Source organism: Colletotrichum fructicola (genome assembly GCF_000319635.2).
Source record: "Colletotrichum fructicola Nara gc5 chromosome Unknown KSG_Nara_v1_contig04, whole genome shotgun sequence".
Classification (NCBI taxonomy): Eukaryota; Fungi; Ascomycota; class Sordariomycetes; order Glomerellales; family Glomerellaceae; genus Colletotrichum; species Colletotrichum fructicola.
In genome coordinates this window covers 5,404,185-5,419,746 of record NW_027094054.1, presented here as the reverse complement: position 1 = coordinate 5,419,746, position 15,562 = coordinate 5,404,185, and the positions used below count along the sequence as shown (strand labels likewise).

General features: G+C 51.4%; 5 protein-coding genes across 5 annotated transcripts; 3 read left to right on the top strand and 2 right to left on the bottom strand.

Moving 5' to 3' along the window:
- Positions 1 to 902: 902 nt before the first annotated feature.
- On the bottom strand, positions 903 to 2,661 carry aflN-3 (Cytochrome P450 monooxygenase aflN; the record flags this gene model as incomplete). The annotated part of the gene is made up of 2 exons (XM_032026407.1): positions 903 to 1,193; positions 1,255 to 2,661. 2 exons carry the CDS (start codon positions 2,659 to 2,661, stop codon positions 903 to 905), a joined length of 1,698 nt encoding a protein of 565 aa, XP_031892269.1.
- Positions 2,662 to 4,100: 1,439 nt separating this feature from the next.
- shc (Squalene--hopene cyclase) lies at positions 4,101 to 6,218 on the top strand (the record flags this gene model as incomplete). The annotated part of the gene is made up of 2 exons (XM_032026396.1): positions 4,101 to 5,306; positions 5,364 to 6,218. 2 exons carry the CDS (start codon positions 4,101 to 4,103, stop codon positions 6,216 to 6,218), a joined length of 2,061 nt encoding a protein of 686 aa, XP_031892270.1.
- Positions 6,219 to 7,581: 1,363 nt separating this feature from the next.
- Positions 7,582 to 9,351, top strand: BOA7 (Cytochrome P450 monooxygenase BOA7; the record flags this gene model as incomplete). The annotated part of the gene is made up of 3 exons (XM_032026385.1): positions 7,582 to 7,773; positions 7,833 to 8,598; positions 8,651 to 9,351. The coding sequence occupies 3 exons, from the start codon at positions 7,582 to 7,584 to the stop codon at positions 9,349 to 9,351; spliced, it is 1,659 nt and encodes a 552-aa protein (XP_031892267.1).
- A 1,430-nt stretch (positions 9,352 to 10,781) lies between these two features.
- RSB1-9 (Sphingoid long-chain base transporter RSB1) lies at positions 10,782 to 11,910 on the top strand (the record flags this gene model as incomplete). The annotated part of the gene is made up of 4 exons (XM_032026374.1): positions 10,782 to 11,085; positions 11,141 to 11,201; positions 11,254 to 11,667; positions 11,724 to 11,910. 4 exons carry the CDS (start codon positions 10,782 to 10,784, stop codon positions 11,908 to 11,910), a joined length of 966 nt encoding a protein of 321 aa, XP_031892268.1.
- A 1,704-nt stretch (positions 11,911 to 13,614) lies between these two features.
- CGGC5_v008353 (putative FAD-linked oxidoreductase) lies at positions 13,615 to 15,346 on the bottom strand (the record flags this gene model as incomplete). Its single annotated transcript, XM_032026363.1, has 5 exons — positions 13,615 to 13,624; positions 13,679 to 14,475; positions 14,535 to 14,731; positions 14,792 to 15,129; positions 15,186 to 15,346. The coding sequence occupies 5 exons, from the start codon at positions 15,344 to 15,346 to the stop codon at positions 13,615 to 13,617; spliced, it is 1,503 nt and encodes a 500-aa protein (XP_031892265.1).
- Between the last annotated feature and the right edge of the window lie 216 nt (positions 15,347 to 15,562).

The following is a 15,562-nucleotide window of genomic DNA, read 5'->3' as shown; positions in this document are numbered from 1 at the left end:
TCCAACACAGGGGCCCCTGGGAACCAGGACCGCCGACGGACCCCCAGCGCCGGTGCGGGCTGCGGGGTGTGCGGATAAGACCCCACCTCCATGCCGGTGCCTTTGTCTCATGCCTTTCTTTGGGGCGGGCGTAGCAACGATACGCTGTGTCTGTTGCAAAAGGCCTTCTGGTTCCTCAGGGCCAAGGCTGGGCGAAAACATACTGCGTACACATGCCAAGGCAGATATTTCGGCAAAAGATGACTACGTGACGCATCAATTGAAAGTTCCCGGCACCAGAATTAGACCCCTCGTTTTCGTCTTGGCGCCTCAGAGCCATGCCGACTCGCAACGCCTCGAGCCGTCTCAAGTTCCAGCTGTCAGAATTCCAAGTCCGTAGCTTTGGGGCTATGAGCGTACGCCTTGGCGGTTCATGACTTTTGCTTTCCGGCAAATCACTTCAGACGAAATGCAAAAGACTATGCGCTCGAGAAGTTGGCGGGATGACATGCAGTGGTTTGTAGGTTTTAACGCTGTTCTACTCCATGAATTTCTAAGCGACTTAATCTGTCATTGACATCATGGCTGAGGTTAAAGTTTGGATAACGGTTGTCTGCATCGGTCTCGGCTGTACAGTTTCGGTACGGGGTGTACCAATTTGGCAAATTTCCGCCGACTGCCCACTTGTAAATAACATTGTAGACTTTAGTTATCTGTGGTAGAACTCTTCCAACAGCTCTGAACCACAGGGACTGACTTTGGCCCGGACCTAACGACTGTTAGTTCTAGGTGTGGAGCGACACAAGTATAGTCACAACATCAACCACCTTTGCCACCACGATAAGATGAATACGAGCTGATCGCAATTTTGCACAAATTTCATGCATTCAAAACACGTAGTATTTCATTGAAAGTTCAGTCCGCTAAACTCCTGGCGCAAACCTCACCCGACACGGGTAGCCATCCGCCGGATGACTTCCTCCACCTCCAGTAGTCTGATACACGCGATCGCCGTTGACATGCTTTGGCGCACTGCCTGGAAGCAAGACTCCCAACCCAATCTTATTCTCTCCCACTGCCTGATTGGACTGCGACGCCTCCCATTCCGGATAAGCAGGCGTGAAATCAAATTCCCGAGCAACAAGCATGATGACAGCCTTGATCTCGACCATTGCAAGCTCCGAGCCCATGCATGCCCGAGGTCCTTTCTCAAACTAGAACATGTGAATGTTAGTTTGGTTCTGTAAAATAACGAGACAGTTTCAGCTGACTTACCGGACGCCACGCATCCTGGAGTGGATGTAAGCCCGAAGGGTCACCCGGGGCTGTGAGAAAACGCTCAGGAAGAAACGTATCGGGCTCTTTCCAGTTTCTAGGGTTGTGATGCAGGCCGTGGTGATTGCCAAAAACAATGCACCCTTCTGTGGGGTATCTAACAGTAGAGCCCGGAATTTCTCGATCATAGAGGTCAAACCCCGGCTTTCCGTTCCGAAGGGTTGACGTTGGTGGGTACATGCGCAAGGTCTCCTTGATAACCGCTGTAGTATACGGAACACGGTTGACGAGGTGCGGGTTTTCTTTGAGCTGCTGGGCGGCGCGGGACACATTCGAGCCTAACACCTCGTCATGCTCTTGTCGTACTCGGGACAGGACCTCGGGGTGTTGGGATAGGATATGCAGGACGTATGTGATGGTTGAACCCGTGGTGTCGTAGCCTGCTAGAAGAAGAAACCTCATTTGGCTCTTAATGACTTTGTTGAAATGAGCCTCGCCTCCGAGTTCGCGAAATGGGTCTGCAGAGAGCTTTTTGTCCGTGTGTCGAGCGCGGACTTTGGAGATGGCCCGGCTAATCACGCAGTCGTCGTCGTCCTTATTGGTCTTCTGTCTGTGCTGCACGCCGGCGATGTATCTCTCCATTCGAAAGCCGTTATACTTGTGTACCAAAGGCCTGATGAAGTTGAGACTTGCAAATGGCATGAAGCCTTCCACAAGTAACCACCTAAGCTGTGAAACAATGGCGTCAGCCATGTCGTTGTAGGACCTCTGGGTGTTCATATCGTGGTTCCATAGAGCTTTGCCGGACATGTCCATAGCCAGGTTCAGCGCAGAGTGATGCAGTTGAAACAAACCACTGTTCCCTTTAGCTCTGCCAACAAGCTGATCCCGGAAGACGCAGATTGTTTCCACGATATTGGGCACAAGCTCGGTTGCGCGACTGAAAGCTGGGCGAAACACATCTCTCCAGCGCTTCCACTCATCGCCTTCCATACTGACGAGGTCATGTCCACCGCTCAGCGGCTTGATGTAGTTCTTCAGAAAGGCTACCTTGGGCAATGAGTTTTCGCCTTGAGTCGCTTGGCGCATGAGATCTGGTGAGATGATCATCAACATCGGTCCAGTGAATGGCCACATGTCAAGATAGAAAGCTTTGTCCAGGTGTGGATACCGTCTGCGAACTTGATCTGCGAGAACCACAGTAGGCATGACATCGCGCGGGAGAGATATCATGATGCTCAACATCAGACCAAGGTGTCCCAATATGGGATGATGAGGAGGCATGGGGATGCCGTCCTTCTGAAGACGACGAAAGAAGCTGCGCGCTTTGAATAACGAGAAGGCGAAGTAGACGATGCCGGCCAAAACTGTGGCGACTAACGCCATGTGTATCGTGGTGAGATGCATTGTGTTTGTTGTGGTATCAATGATGGTTGTGTTTGTGTAGGTGTCTGTGGTGATGATGACTGTGAAAGTCGTTTGTCGACGAGGTTGATAGACTGCAGCTGACCAACGCTGGCAAGCCACAAAAAGGCTTCTAGCTCTGAGATGTATCGAATGAGCCAAAATTGACAAGAGTAAGATGAGTTTGAAAAAACGAGGAAGAAAAGTTATCACTGAGCAATCCCCCAAAGAGTCGCTGACAAGACACTTCTTCAGGTCTGAGACTAGGCAAAGCATGAGTACCAGATAATGTGGTGACCCATAGGGAAACAAAAGATATGCCAGAAAGTATTTGGCTCATGGACCATAGGCTATCTTACGTTGCCGGTTTTCATGATATGTCAACGGTTTTCATGCATGACATCTGCACAATCTTTATGTTCTGGTATGAAGACTGGCGATTCGCATCTGCGGTGACATATCGTGATTACAACCCCCAAGCTTCTGGATTGATGCCTGTCTAATTCCACCGTTACTGCCCAACAACACGGTAGCTTTCTGGCCAAGGCGTCAGAGAAGGTGTGACCGGCCACGCGGGACCACATCAACAGGATATCCATAGCTTTCCAAAAATTGACGACACGCCTTTGACCCGTAGGAAGGTACAGCCCGGTGGTTTCTTGGCGTTAAGCCGACCAACAGATGGGATTGACAGCAATGCAGGGCGTGCGTGCTCTGACTCAATAGTCTCCGTCTGAATAAAGCGGTGTTATTCAATTATCAGGTTCAGCTTATTTCCAGATTGGGTTTCTAGACCTTGACTCGTGTTTCCTACCGGGGAAAGATCGACTTTGGAGCTGTAGAACTGTAAAACACGGCCTGTGTAGTAGTTCTCTCCTGCGGGAATTATAACCCCGCATAGTCGATCGCCGCAGGGGAGTGTGCGATGGATCGCCTCCACCACGATACCTTCATCTGACGTCTTGGCGCAAACCCCAATGCCCCAATAATAGCATGCCAGGGAACCTGACATAGAAAATCGATGAGCACGTTCACTACTCAAAGCTAAGGTCTCGATGCACACACGGCAGAATGCCGGGGAACTCCAGTTCTATTTCTCCGTACTACGAAGCTCTTGGCAGAGAACGGCTTGGCAGGTGAGACGCAGCAAAACTAACAGCGAGATAATGTGCCAAAACAATCTTTGAACGCGCTAAGGGATGTCCTGGTTTTAGAAATCCGTCTGCCAGAGAACCTCGTGACGTAACAGACCATGAAGGGGTCCACTCGAGAAGTCTCCTGCGGCGCTTGGTATCCCATGGGGAATGCATCTCGATGGCTGCAGGGGCCTCTGGTGTACGCTTAGCTAAGAGGCTTTCTCAACATATCAGTTCGAGATATGAAGCCGACTTCACTCCTTGAACGCAGTATCGCTGTGAGCTTCAGCATCATCAGACACAATCATGGCAACGAACACCATTCTTCTCACACAACAAGACAATGATCTTCCGGAGTCTGCAACAAAATGTATTCAGCAGGCTGCCAAACATGCGTACGACCAGATGAAGCCTGATGGCCACTGGTATCTGGAAGTCCGCAGCAGTATCTCCTTTACCGTACAATGGCTATGTATTCGACAAATCCTCGGCATGCCTTTGTCCGAAGATGAGGCAGACAAGTTCCGACGCTGGCTGCTCTCCCAACAAAACACCGACGATGGCTCTTGGGGTCTAGCACCGTCCGTTCACGACTGGGACGGAGATGTCTCGACCACAGTTGAAGCCTACTTTGGGCTGAAGCTTCTCGGTACCAATGTCAACAGCAAGCCCATGCGCAAAGCAAGAGCTTTTGTTCTACGCCACGGTGGTGTTGCAAAGGTTGGTGTCTTGACACAATTGGTGCTGGCACTTTTCGGCATCATTGCATGGAAAGACATGGCTCAAGTTCCTGCTGAGCTTATGGCTCTTCCTGCCGGCCTTTCACCAGTCAACATCTACTCTTTCTCTTACTGGTCGCGGGTTTCAGCTGTGCCCGTGATGTTGCTCAAGCACCACCAACCGATCTTTCCTCTGCATCCCTTCGGAGCCGACGACAGCGAAGAAACCTTGGGGGGCAGCTTCCTGGACGAGTTGTTTCTGAACCCTTTGGACCGGACTTTGAAGTCAATCCCACAACTTTTCACCTTGTGGAAGGACGGTCAAGTTGGTCGTTTCGCATGCACTTTGATCGACAAGGCAGCTAGCGTGGTGGAGCCAGTCTTGAAGAGGTCCATGCTGCGCACCTACTGTCTCGACCAATGCGTGCAATACATCGTCAACCATCTCGACGCGGGAGGCTTCGGATCTCTCACCATCTCCAACTTCCTTTGCGTGGTTGGCCTGCATGCCGCCGGTTTCCCAGCAAGCCACCCAGTCATGGGTCATTTGACGAGGGCTATGGAAGACGCGCTTTGGGAGGATTCCGATGGCCTGCGTATGCAGGTGACGATTGGTCCTGTGTGGGATACGGCGCTCATGACTCTGGGACTACTCGAGACGGGGCTAGCCGATGATCGGACAGATCTTTCCATCAAGTGGTTCAAAGACCACCAGATTCTCAAAACACACGGCGACTATCTGGTGACGAACCCGCGAGCCTCCCTTCCTGGCGGTTGGTCATTTCAATATTGCGTAAGTACATCCCTGATCGCCAGTACACTGGCAACATCAGCTAATGACACTATATAGAACGAGTACTTTCCCGACAACGATGATACCCTGGTGTGCCTTTTCGCGATCGTCATGAGAAATCCCAAAGAGATCAACTCTGCCTGCGGAGCTCGAGCCTTGAACTGGCTTCTGTCCATGCAGGGCGGAGATGGCGGATGGGGTGCCTATGACATCGACAACACTAGCAAAGTTGCCAATCTCTTCCCGTTCGCAGATGGTGTCGAGTTCTTCGATCCCAGTGTTCCCGATATCACGGGCCGTGTCCTTGAGGTCCTCGGCTACATTATCACGGAACCAACCTGCTCATCCATCATGCCCCCTGCTGTACTTCAACGCGTCCGTGAGGCTTGCAGAAAGGGCCTCCAGTACATTGCGAAGTCACAAGACAAGCTCACAGGAACATGGTGGGCAAGGTGGCATGTCAACTACCTGAACGGAACAAGCAGTGTTCTTTGCGCTCTTCCGTACCTGCAGTCGGTCGAGCAACCAGCAGAAGGAATTCTCATTTCCGAGCCCATCTCATGGATCAAGGCTGTCCAGAATGTTGATGGTGGCTGGGGAGAGAGCCTTGGCACGTACAGCGACGAGACCCTAGCTGGTCGAGGACTCATTTCGACACCCACTCAGACGGCTTGGGCGGTGATGGCTCTTCTTTCGCATTTGCCACACACTGATCCGGCGATCGAGAGAGGAGTTCGGTATTTGCTTCGGACACAAGTCGGCTCCGAGAAGGGCGTAACTTGGGATCAGGAGGCGTATGTGAGTGTGGGCTTCCCGAACACTCTTTGGTTGGACTTCGGTTGTATGCGACATGGCTACCCAATGGTGGCTCTGGGGCGGTATCTGCATGCTTGCAAGCAACACTCGATGTAGTGATGCCAAGTTGTCAGTTGGATTTCGTTTTCGTTCTTGGCGTGGCAATAAGCGGGACTTTATGGGCTGTCATTGATACGAACTATTCGCAAATACAAATAAGTTTTTGCTAAACTTCTGAATACGCTTTTGACATCTGGTAAACTGCCGTAAGTTCCTAGATGCGCTTGATTTGTTTGAAATGCTCCCGACCGCATTCGACACGAAGCTTCCGCCCTTCGGGCTCATCTCAACACGATAGTTCGGTCTTTACCCGCGTAGATTGCAAGCGAATAAGCTTAATCCCCTCAGTGCTTTCAGATTGATTTACATTGCATAACTTGGCAACCAGGCTTTTGGAACTGTTCTGTGCCTAGGTTCTCTCGGCCGGCGTCACCACTGAACTCTACGGTCGCGTAGCGAGAACACAGACTTGATGCTGAACAGAGAGTTCCTACGTGCACCAACCTTAGCCAACTGCAACCCCCACGTGGGCCTATCTTTTACTCTGTGAGTATCCAAAGGTTACCTTGAAGTTGTGGATTGCCAAGACTCGTGGCTGATTCAGAGGTATGGAGAGTGCCATCCCAAGATGGCGGGGGTGTCCTGTGCGAACGTTGCCGAACAGGGAACTCAGCTGTTGCAAAGGACTGCCTAATCTACAGGTTTCAAAAGTCAATCTCACAACCATGGGGAACTGACTTCTGGAAAGTCTCCGGTCGATGCATTTTGTCGCTCAGGATCCTGGAAGTTTCCACCTCCAGACAGCATTGTCACAAACGAATCATGACAACAATAGAATAGACCTTACCTGTGGGGCACGGCACCAACAGCTGCGAACACGACATGAATCAACGGCAGCCCCAGCTTGGCAAACCCCGTAAGATGAATATTCTGCAGCCAACCAGATCGAAGGTAATTGAGGTTCGCCTCGCCAAGACAAGTCAACAAAGTCACCGTGGGAGCTTGAGCATCCTGAAGCTGGCTCTCGACCGGCCCCAGTCTTGGTTCTCCATAGCAGGGCCAAGCCGGGCTTGGTCTGGCACAGTCAAAACGCCGTAGGCGCACCGGCTTTCAGGCGGACTCCTCGGGGCTGCACAGCCTCAGAAACAGGAGCTCAGTGTTTGGTAGAATCACAATGAGAGTGACCAGGTACTACACGCTATTTTGAGAGTCTGCAGTCAAGCACGAGCTTTGCCGATATATGTTCGTGCTCGACCAGCAGAGTCGCAAACGAAGAAGCATCATCAATCTTACATGTTCAGGAACATAAACACATTGTTAAATAATACGCATCGTCGCCCAGATCGCCCATCTCTACTGTTATCAAAGCCCTCAAATCTGTTCGCTCCGTTCGCAGTGTTCGATACCCTCAGCGTTCATCATGGCGATCACACACACCGTCGCGAGCTCCGTTATGAGCTGTCAGCCAACAACTCTGTTGGCGATTGTTCTTGCACTCGGTGCAGTCACATACTATTCCTTCTTCCGAAAGCCGAACCTGAACATGCCTGTTGAGATTCCGGATCCTGGCCCAGAGGGCGTGTTCAACACTTTGACGCGTATGTATGAAAAGGTGAGTCTCGATCCATCGGAATCGTTTCCCTAAGAACGTGAGTTCTGACCTGGAAACAGTACCCCGACACACCATTCATCCTAAAGACATCAAGACCCATCGTCATTCTTCCTGGCAACCTCGTCGATGATGTAAAGAACATGCCCGAGGAAAAGGTCTCTTTGCATGCCGAAGTCAAGATTGACCATTCTATGGCCGTCACCAAGGTTGGCGGAGGCACCTACGGCACAGAGCTTCTTCCCACTGTCCGCATAGATCTTACCAGACACACCAACGGTGCCATCCCCGCCATCTTGGACGAGCTCCGCTTCGCGATGGACATCGAGCTCAATGACGTCGGCAGCGACAAGTGGTCCACCAAGGGACTTCACATGAGCGTCACCAAGATCTCAGCCCTCATGCTATCGCGTATCTTCATCGGTCGCCCCATCAGCCGCAGGCCCGAATGGCTGCGTTCTTCTATCGGCTACACCATTGATCTGATGCGCGCCCGCCATGCGTTGAACAAGTACCCCTACTGGCTTCGTCTTTTCATTGGCAAGTACTTGCCCGAAGTCAAGCAGATGCAATCTCACCTTGAGAGCGGCAAGAAAATTCTGATGCCGATCGTCGAGAACCTTGTCAAGGAAAGAGCAGCGATGCAAGATCCCAACACTTGGATGGACGAGAAGAAGCCTCTTCAACACTACATGTCGGACGAAGAGGCCCTTGAGTTCGATGATGCACAGGGAACCTTCTGCTCATGGTTGTTGAATTATACCATCATCCCGAAGGGTGCCAGTCATGAGGACATTGCTACATCGTTGGCTCTCAACCAGCTTGCCCGTAAGTCTACCTAAGAATCTCTGTACTGGAATAATGCTGACTTTCGTGCTAGTCTCATGGGTCTCTATTCACAGCGTCAGCTACACCGTTACCCGCGCAATGTACGACTTGGCTACCCGACCAGAATATTTTGCTCCCCTGCGCCAGGAGATCGAAGACGTCCTGCAACAAGACGGCTTCACCATGGATGACAAGGGCCGTCGCATCATGGGCCGCACATCCTATGTCAAGCTCCGCAAGCTCGACTCGTTCCTTAAGGAGAGCATGCGTTTGTGCCCCAACAAGCTTGTCAACATGGCTCGCATCGTGCAGAGTCCCGTCACCCTCTCGACCGGTCACACCCTCCCTGCCGGCACTCGTATTGGTGTTCCAGTCTACCACGTCATGACCTCACCAAGCACCCAGCAGAGCTACGCAGAGGTTGCGGACCAGGCTCCTGCAAGCGAGTTTGACGGCTTCCGCTTCTACAAGCTGCGCCAGATGGATGGTAACGAGAATAAGTTCCACTACATCACAACGACATCCGATTACCTGGCCTGGGGCCTCGGCACCCACAGCTGTCCCGGCCGGTTCTTCAGCAGCACTGCTATCAAGGTCTTGTTTGTCGAGATGCTGCGCTTCTGGGACTTCAGGCTTGTAGGTGATGCTGATCGCAAGGGAGGCCCATCTGTTGGTCACAGGCTCAATGACTTTACCCTCACGACTGATGTCACTGTTCCTCTTGAGATCAAGCGCCGCGAGGGCGCCAACTAGCCTGGTTTAGAGATCTGCATCTGGATGCTTTGAGAAAGCGCTGTCTTAGGGGCGACGACCCTCGTAAATGACCTTTTGGTCTAGCAATTTGGTGGAGCTTGGAAAGTGTATTTCTTCGGGGTTGAAGGAAGGTAGCGGGCATCAGTATATGTAAAAGTTGAATTGAAAGCTACTTGCAAATATTTTGCTGGAATTGCCATGAAGCTGCGCCTGTCGCACAGATATTCGAAAGACTTAATGAATAAGCGCTCGTCTTGACCAACAAAGTTTCTACTAGCATGATGTTGATGTCACAAACAAGACTCGGAGAGCCGATTCGGTGCAGTGATCCGTGATTGCCATACGTTCGGCGACGTTCGGGTTCGGCGACGTTCGGCGGTAATCGGCCGAAGACAAAGGATACTTGCCTCGCGCGCGTCCACCTATCAATGATTGTCTATGTACAGTTTTCCTTGTCTCCCAAGCAGTCAGGCAGTGAATTTAGAGACGCATCTAGCCAGCGGACGCAGCCATCATCAGTTCGCATCTCGAAGCGAGAGACTAGAACTTCGTAAGGATTCTTTGAGAATCAAGTCGCGAACTGTTCGGCTGTTGGCATGACGCATCGAAGATTGTTTATCCGATTTATCGGGTGTCTTGGCGCGGGCCTACGGTTCGGGCGGATAAGAAGCGCCTTTGTATGCCGCCGTCGCATCATGTTCAGATGCGGGAACCACGTAGGCTAGTCTCAAATGTTCATCCGCCTTCAGTAGTCTCGCTCCCTGATTCGTCATGTTGCGAGTGCGAGTGCGCCAACGAGTGCGGTCTACGCTACTTGCGAGCCAGCTAAAATAGGGCCCAAACTGTCGGGACGTCGATCGGGCTGGCCGTTCAATCATACGTGCCAGGATATCCGTAAAAACACATGGGGTGGCGCTTACCTTGCCCATCGCGAGATCCTCCACGCCCGAATGTGGTATAGTTTACGGCCGGTCGTAGACAAGGGGACTCCACAACCCGCACTCTTCGAATCCAGCCTCATGTTTAAATGGGGAGAGCCATGAGAGCCAAGTGCACTTGGCAGTCTCTAAACGTGGAAAAGGGTCAACATAAGCGAAAGAGAGGGATCCAGCCACTCGTAGATCATGACCTGTTGTTCGTTAGGGGATAGCTTAGGCTGTCTTAGATTAGATCCCGCTCCCGCCACGGAAATAGTTGGCAGGCAAGCAAGTTTCCAACGGATTGCTCCTGTGTTTACGGCCGACCCCGCTGTTTCGTCTCGATAAGACATACGCATGCGGTCGTCCCTTCCTTCAACACCTATCATATCCTTCAGTATTTAAGAATTCTCGAGACCCGCGATCTCAACGTCTTTTTTAGCATCGATCAGATTTGTCTCTTCACAGTGTACCCCATACGACAGGAGTCAATTTCGAAAGTCCCGGCCCGACATGTCTGCAACAAAGCTTCCAAATGGACTCAGGACTTTCGGTCCGAAGGCCAACTGCACTCTGGAGCTCTGTCCTCTGGAAGCCAGTCTTTTGAAGTATCAGCCTTCCATACCCGCCAACAGCACCTTCATCGCTCTTTTCGCCCTGGCTATGGTCGTTCATAGTATCATAGGGTTTCGGGCAAAGACATGGGGTTTCACGGCGAGCGTGATCGGGGGATGCTTGGTGGAAATCGTCGGTTATGTTGGTCGACTTATTCTACATGACAACCCGTTCTCTTTCGGCGGCTTTCTCATTCAGATCAGTAGGTCGTTTGTGCAGTTTCTGGCTCGCCTTTTTTATTCTAACCGTCGAAATAGTTTGCATCACCGTTGCCCCTGTCTTCTTCTGCGCCGCCATTTATGTGATGCTTTCCAAAGTGTAAGCCTACTTGCTGCACCACGTCATGAATCCTTTGCTAACATGTGGGTAGGATCATCGCTCTCGACCGATCGATATCCCGCTTCAACCCGCACCTCTTCTATTACGTCTTCATTCCTTGCGATATTATCTCCCTCATCCTACAAGCCACCGGCGGCGCATTGTCTAGCATTGCGAACGATAAGAGCCAGGTACAAAAAGGCGTCAACGTCTCTCTGGCAGGTCTCATCTTCCAAGTTGTGACTCTGGTTGTGTTCTGCATACTCTTCGCGGATTATCTCTTTGCCGCCTACAGGTCGGGTGCGCGTGAGAGAATCACCAAACACATGAGTGTGTTCTTGGCGTTCCTATTCGTGGCGACCATCCTGATTCTGGTCCGATGCTCGTACCGTATTGAGGAGTTGAAGGAAGGATATTTCAGTGTTCTCTTCCGGAACGAGCCGCTCTTCATCGGACTCGAGTCATCGTAAGTTGTCATAGACCCCAACCTTTCTTTGGTGCTGGAGCCTAACATCAATCAAGGGTCATGGTTATTGCAGTTTTCTGCCTCGTTATTGGAAATCCCGCAATTGGGTTTAAAGAAAGCGACAAGAGAATGAGTACCATGTCTGCCGCAACAGATGTCGAAAACTTCCACGCGCCGGAGAGGGGGATGACCATGGAAAGCGTTGCTACGGGAAAGTCTCCCGCGGAGGACGCCAGAGTATGAGGTGGTGCTACGAAAAATATTTTGACTGTTTTTTGCGACCCCCGAAAGGCCGACCCACCACCATTAGTGGGGTGAGAGATGGATCACGATGGATCCACGTCTTGTTCGGGGGTCGCAAAAAGACGGCAAATTTTGCATCTGGACTTTTTCTTTCCTTGTGGGGCTGAAAGCGGTTCATCCAGCATCCATGGACCTCACTGGAGAATCATGCTTGGACGTTATTGCCTCTTGTTGTATTTCTATCTCGTCTCTTCTCGTACCAAGATACCATTTCTGTGCTTTATACAACCATGCAGCACATAATCATAAGCCTTTTGATTCTATCTCCTCCCGCCGGCGCTGTTTTCAAGAGCGATATTGTCGCTTTTCATTAGTGTGTTCGGCGGTTAGGCAGCCTACTCCCTGGAAACTCCGTCATATCTGGTCTTTCGGTTGCTTTGGTATTATCCGTGGCGATTGTGCATGGAGCAATCGCCTCTCAACTTGAAATTATAGCCGGCGTTTCTCCTATATTCAGGGTTCAATTTGATCATGGTTAGGTAGCGATGCTACCTACCTTCTTCCCTTAACTTCTTTTGCATGGTTTGCCGTCTGTGAGCACACCTTTTTGACTGCAGTATGACTCTGACAGGAAAATATGCGAGGACCAGGATGGCCTTCAGGCCTAGGCCTCACAGAGAAACCTCTATGACCACCTATGGCAAGGCTACTCGTAAGGATGTGAGTATGCGTGCATGTGTGCGCTGTCTTTTACGCCGTTGCTTCCCTGTTTACATAGGGCAAATGGTGTCCAGCCGTCAGACGAATCTCGTGTGGACGAGTTCAGGTGAATCCGGCAAGTAGCCAGGCATGCGGCCAAAGTTGCTGAAGTCAGTGCGAGGACGTCTCCTTTCGCTTTCCAGCCAACGACCAACATCGCTCGTCTCGTTGCTGGCGTCGCACTTCGGCTCTGCAATCGAGCGCAACTTATTTCTCCTTCTCATGTAGCAAAATGTTAAGGCGATCGAGATGGACATGAGCGCGAGAGCCGAAAACACGAAAATTACGACGATAAGTCGCATTTGTTGGCTCCAGTCGCTCTGGCATTTCCGAGTTGTTGGACAAGGTTTTTGTACTTCTCCTCCCAAATGTTGGACATGGTGTCTGGGATGGTGGCGATGTTTTCCATCTTGGAATGTGGATTGATAGTCTTGACTTTGAAGATTTGGGATCTTGAGATACTGTTTGTTGGGTGAGGATGTGCTGCTACGGGAGGAAAATACGCAGCAGTTGGGGTGCACAGAGCGATGATAAGTGATATCACAACTGTACCTCCGAAAGCGAATGAGAGTTCATCGCCTGAAAGTTCACAGTCACTGGGAAGTCGAGCCTTTTGGTAACAGGGGTCCACAAAATCGTGTCTTACTTTTCCTTTCTCCGAAGGCAATTGTTAGAAAGCCCAACCTCCGACGTGACCAGCTCGCACCAATTGCAATATTCTACAAGATAGAACATAGTGGCCGTTGTGCCAATTCTTCATTGACAGATCATATGATGCAGAGGGTATTCACTCTCAATACGCACTTCAGGCTGCCAGATTGCTCAATGTATTTATACAATAGTAACGTTAAAATGGTACGTGCTAGATAGCACAGCTGGAACCCTGCGGGCCAGCATTGAAGAATCGAACAATTTACACTAATCGGCAAGCTCTTCTCTGTAGCTTCAGGCAGGCCTAATAGTATGTCAGTACACAGAGACGCACAGCTGCACATGATGGAAAACTCACAATCTGAAGCCCCCAGTCCTTTGCTGGAACATGCCCGTTGGGTCAACCTCCGCTCGAACCTTTTGAGCGAGCTCTCGCTTCTCTGGCTTCAATCTCCCCCAGTAGTCCTGTCGGAAGTAGCCGTCGTTCATGAAGAGTGGCCTGTAGATGTCCGGAAGGGTGCCGTCCGCAATGAAGCCATCCACCCGAGTCTTCATGCCAGAGTACAAGTCAACCATGGTCTTGTCAATCGTGGCGTCATCAAGCTGTGAAACGTAAGAGTAATCAAACTCAAAGATGATTCTGTCGACATCGTCATCGAGGTCCAAGAGATCGCCGCCATTCTCACGTGCGATGCGAGGCAGGGACTTTGGAATAGGCTGGAAGGCAATGGATGCAATCATGCCGAATACGCCGGCCTTCGCAGATGACGTGTTGTACCAGTGGTCGTAGTACGAACGCATCACCTTCGCACCGTCGGCAGCGGAGGGAAGGGGGGTCGTCTCGGTCGCGATGGTGTAGACGCTGCCCTTCAGGACGAACTGGTTGTTGGATGTCAGAAGGTCCGTATAGGATCGGGATTTGCAGCTGTTGATGGTCGGGCCGATGTCGAGGAACTCCTTGAAGACGTTGGCGGGAGGTTCGGGGCCGTCGTAGAAGAGGAACAGAATCCAGATGTCGACAAGGTTCAACACGGTAAGCTCGGAGGTTGCGATGATGGCTGCCTTCGGGTCGTCGTAGTTCTCGGTGAAGTTGCGAATGGCGGCGAGAATCGTGTCGGTCTTGTCGGCACCGAAGACCAAGTTACCACCCCAGATCTGATCTTGTGTCAGCCAACGCGCCAATTCCAAAGTCCCAGCTAATGGGTATTCCTGACCTGGCCGATGGGATGGGCTTGCAACACATATCGAGTTACGATGCCGAACGCATTGCCACCACCCTTGATAGCAGCAAGAAGGTCGGGGTTCGTCGTGTTCGATGCGGTGACAATCGTTCCATTGGCCAGAACCATCTCGACCGACACAATGTTGTTTGATGCCCAGCCATATTGAGTGCTCAGGAAGCTGAGTCCGCCTAAACCAAATCAATATCAGCATCAACCCTCGATGAATGTCCTCAGACTTTTCGTCGTACCTCCAAGCAGATATCCGCCGACGCCAACGTTTCCAATGCGGCCGCCGACGACTGTAACTCCGGTCCCATCGAGAGCGGCGTGGACATCCTCCCACTTGTTTCCAGGTCCCACACTGACGGTGTTGCCCGCCTTGTCGTAGATGACCTCTTTGAGTCCCTTAGTGGAGATCAGTGGGCCATCTTTCACACTGGCATAGTAATTGTTGGGGTTGTGTCCTCCTGACTTGACGGCAAAAGTCTCGTTGTTGGTTCCCAAAACCTTGACGATGGCGGAGACCTCTTCGGCACTGGTGGGGACTAAGATGCATCCAGGTTTAAGGTTACCGCAAGCCGTGGACCTATGTCTCCCGTCAGAACAAACAGAAAACAGACACCAGAAACAGTGTTAACCTACCAGTAGTTCAGCTGTTCTGAGGTGTATCCGATGTCGAGTCCCTGGAACTTCTGGATGCTAGTGCCAGTTGAGACTTGGCTGCATGTTGCGGATTCAGCCCTGACGGCCGTCAGGAGGCCTAAGAAAATCCCCAGGGTACGGGAAAGGGTGATTCCAACCATGACGGGCAAGTTGTCAACGAAAGCGAAACCCTCCAGGAAACCCGCGCAGAAAGCAAAATCCCGCTTCCCAAAGAATTGTCATCCTATGGGTGGTCTTATATTTCAAACATTTGAGATCCCATCAGAACGTGGGTGACATGAGCATCAGCGCGAAATATTGGACACGTCGGGGGCCTGCATTGCAACCTTGCTCCACAAGCGAGGGCTGAATTAGGA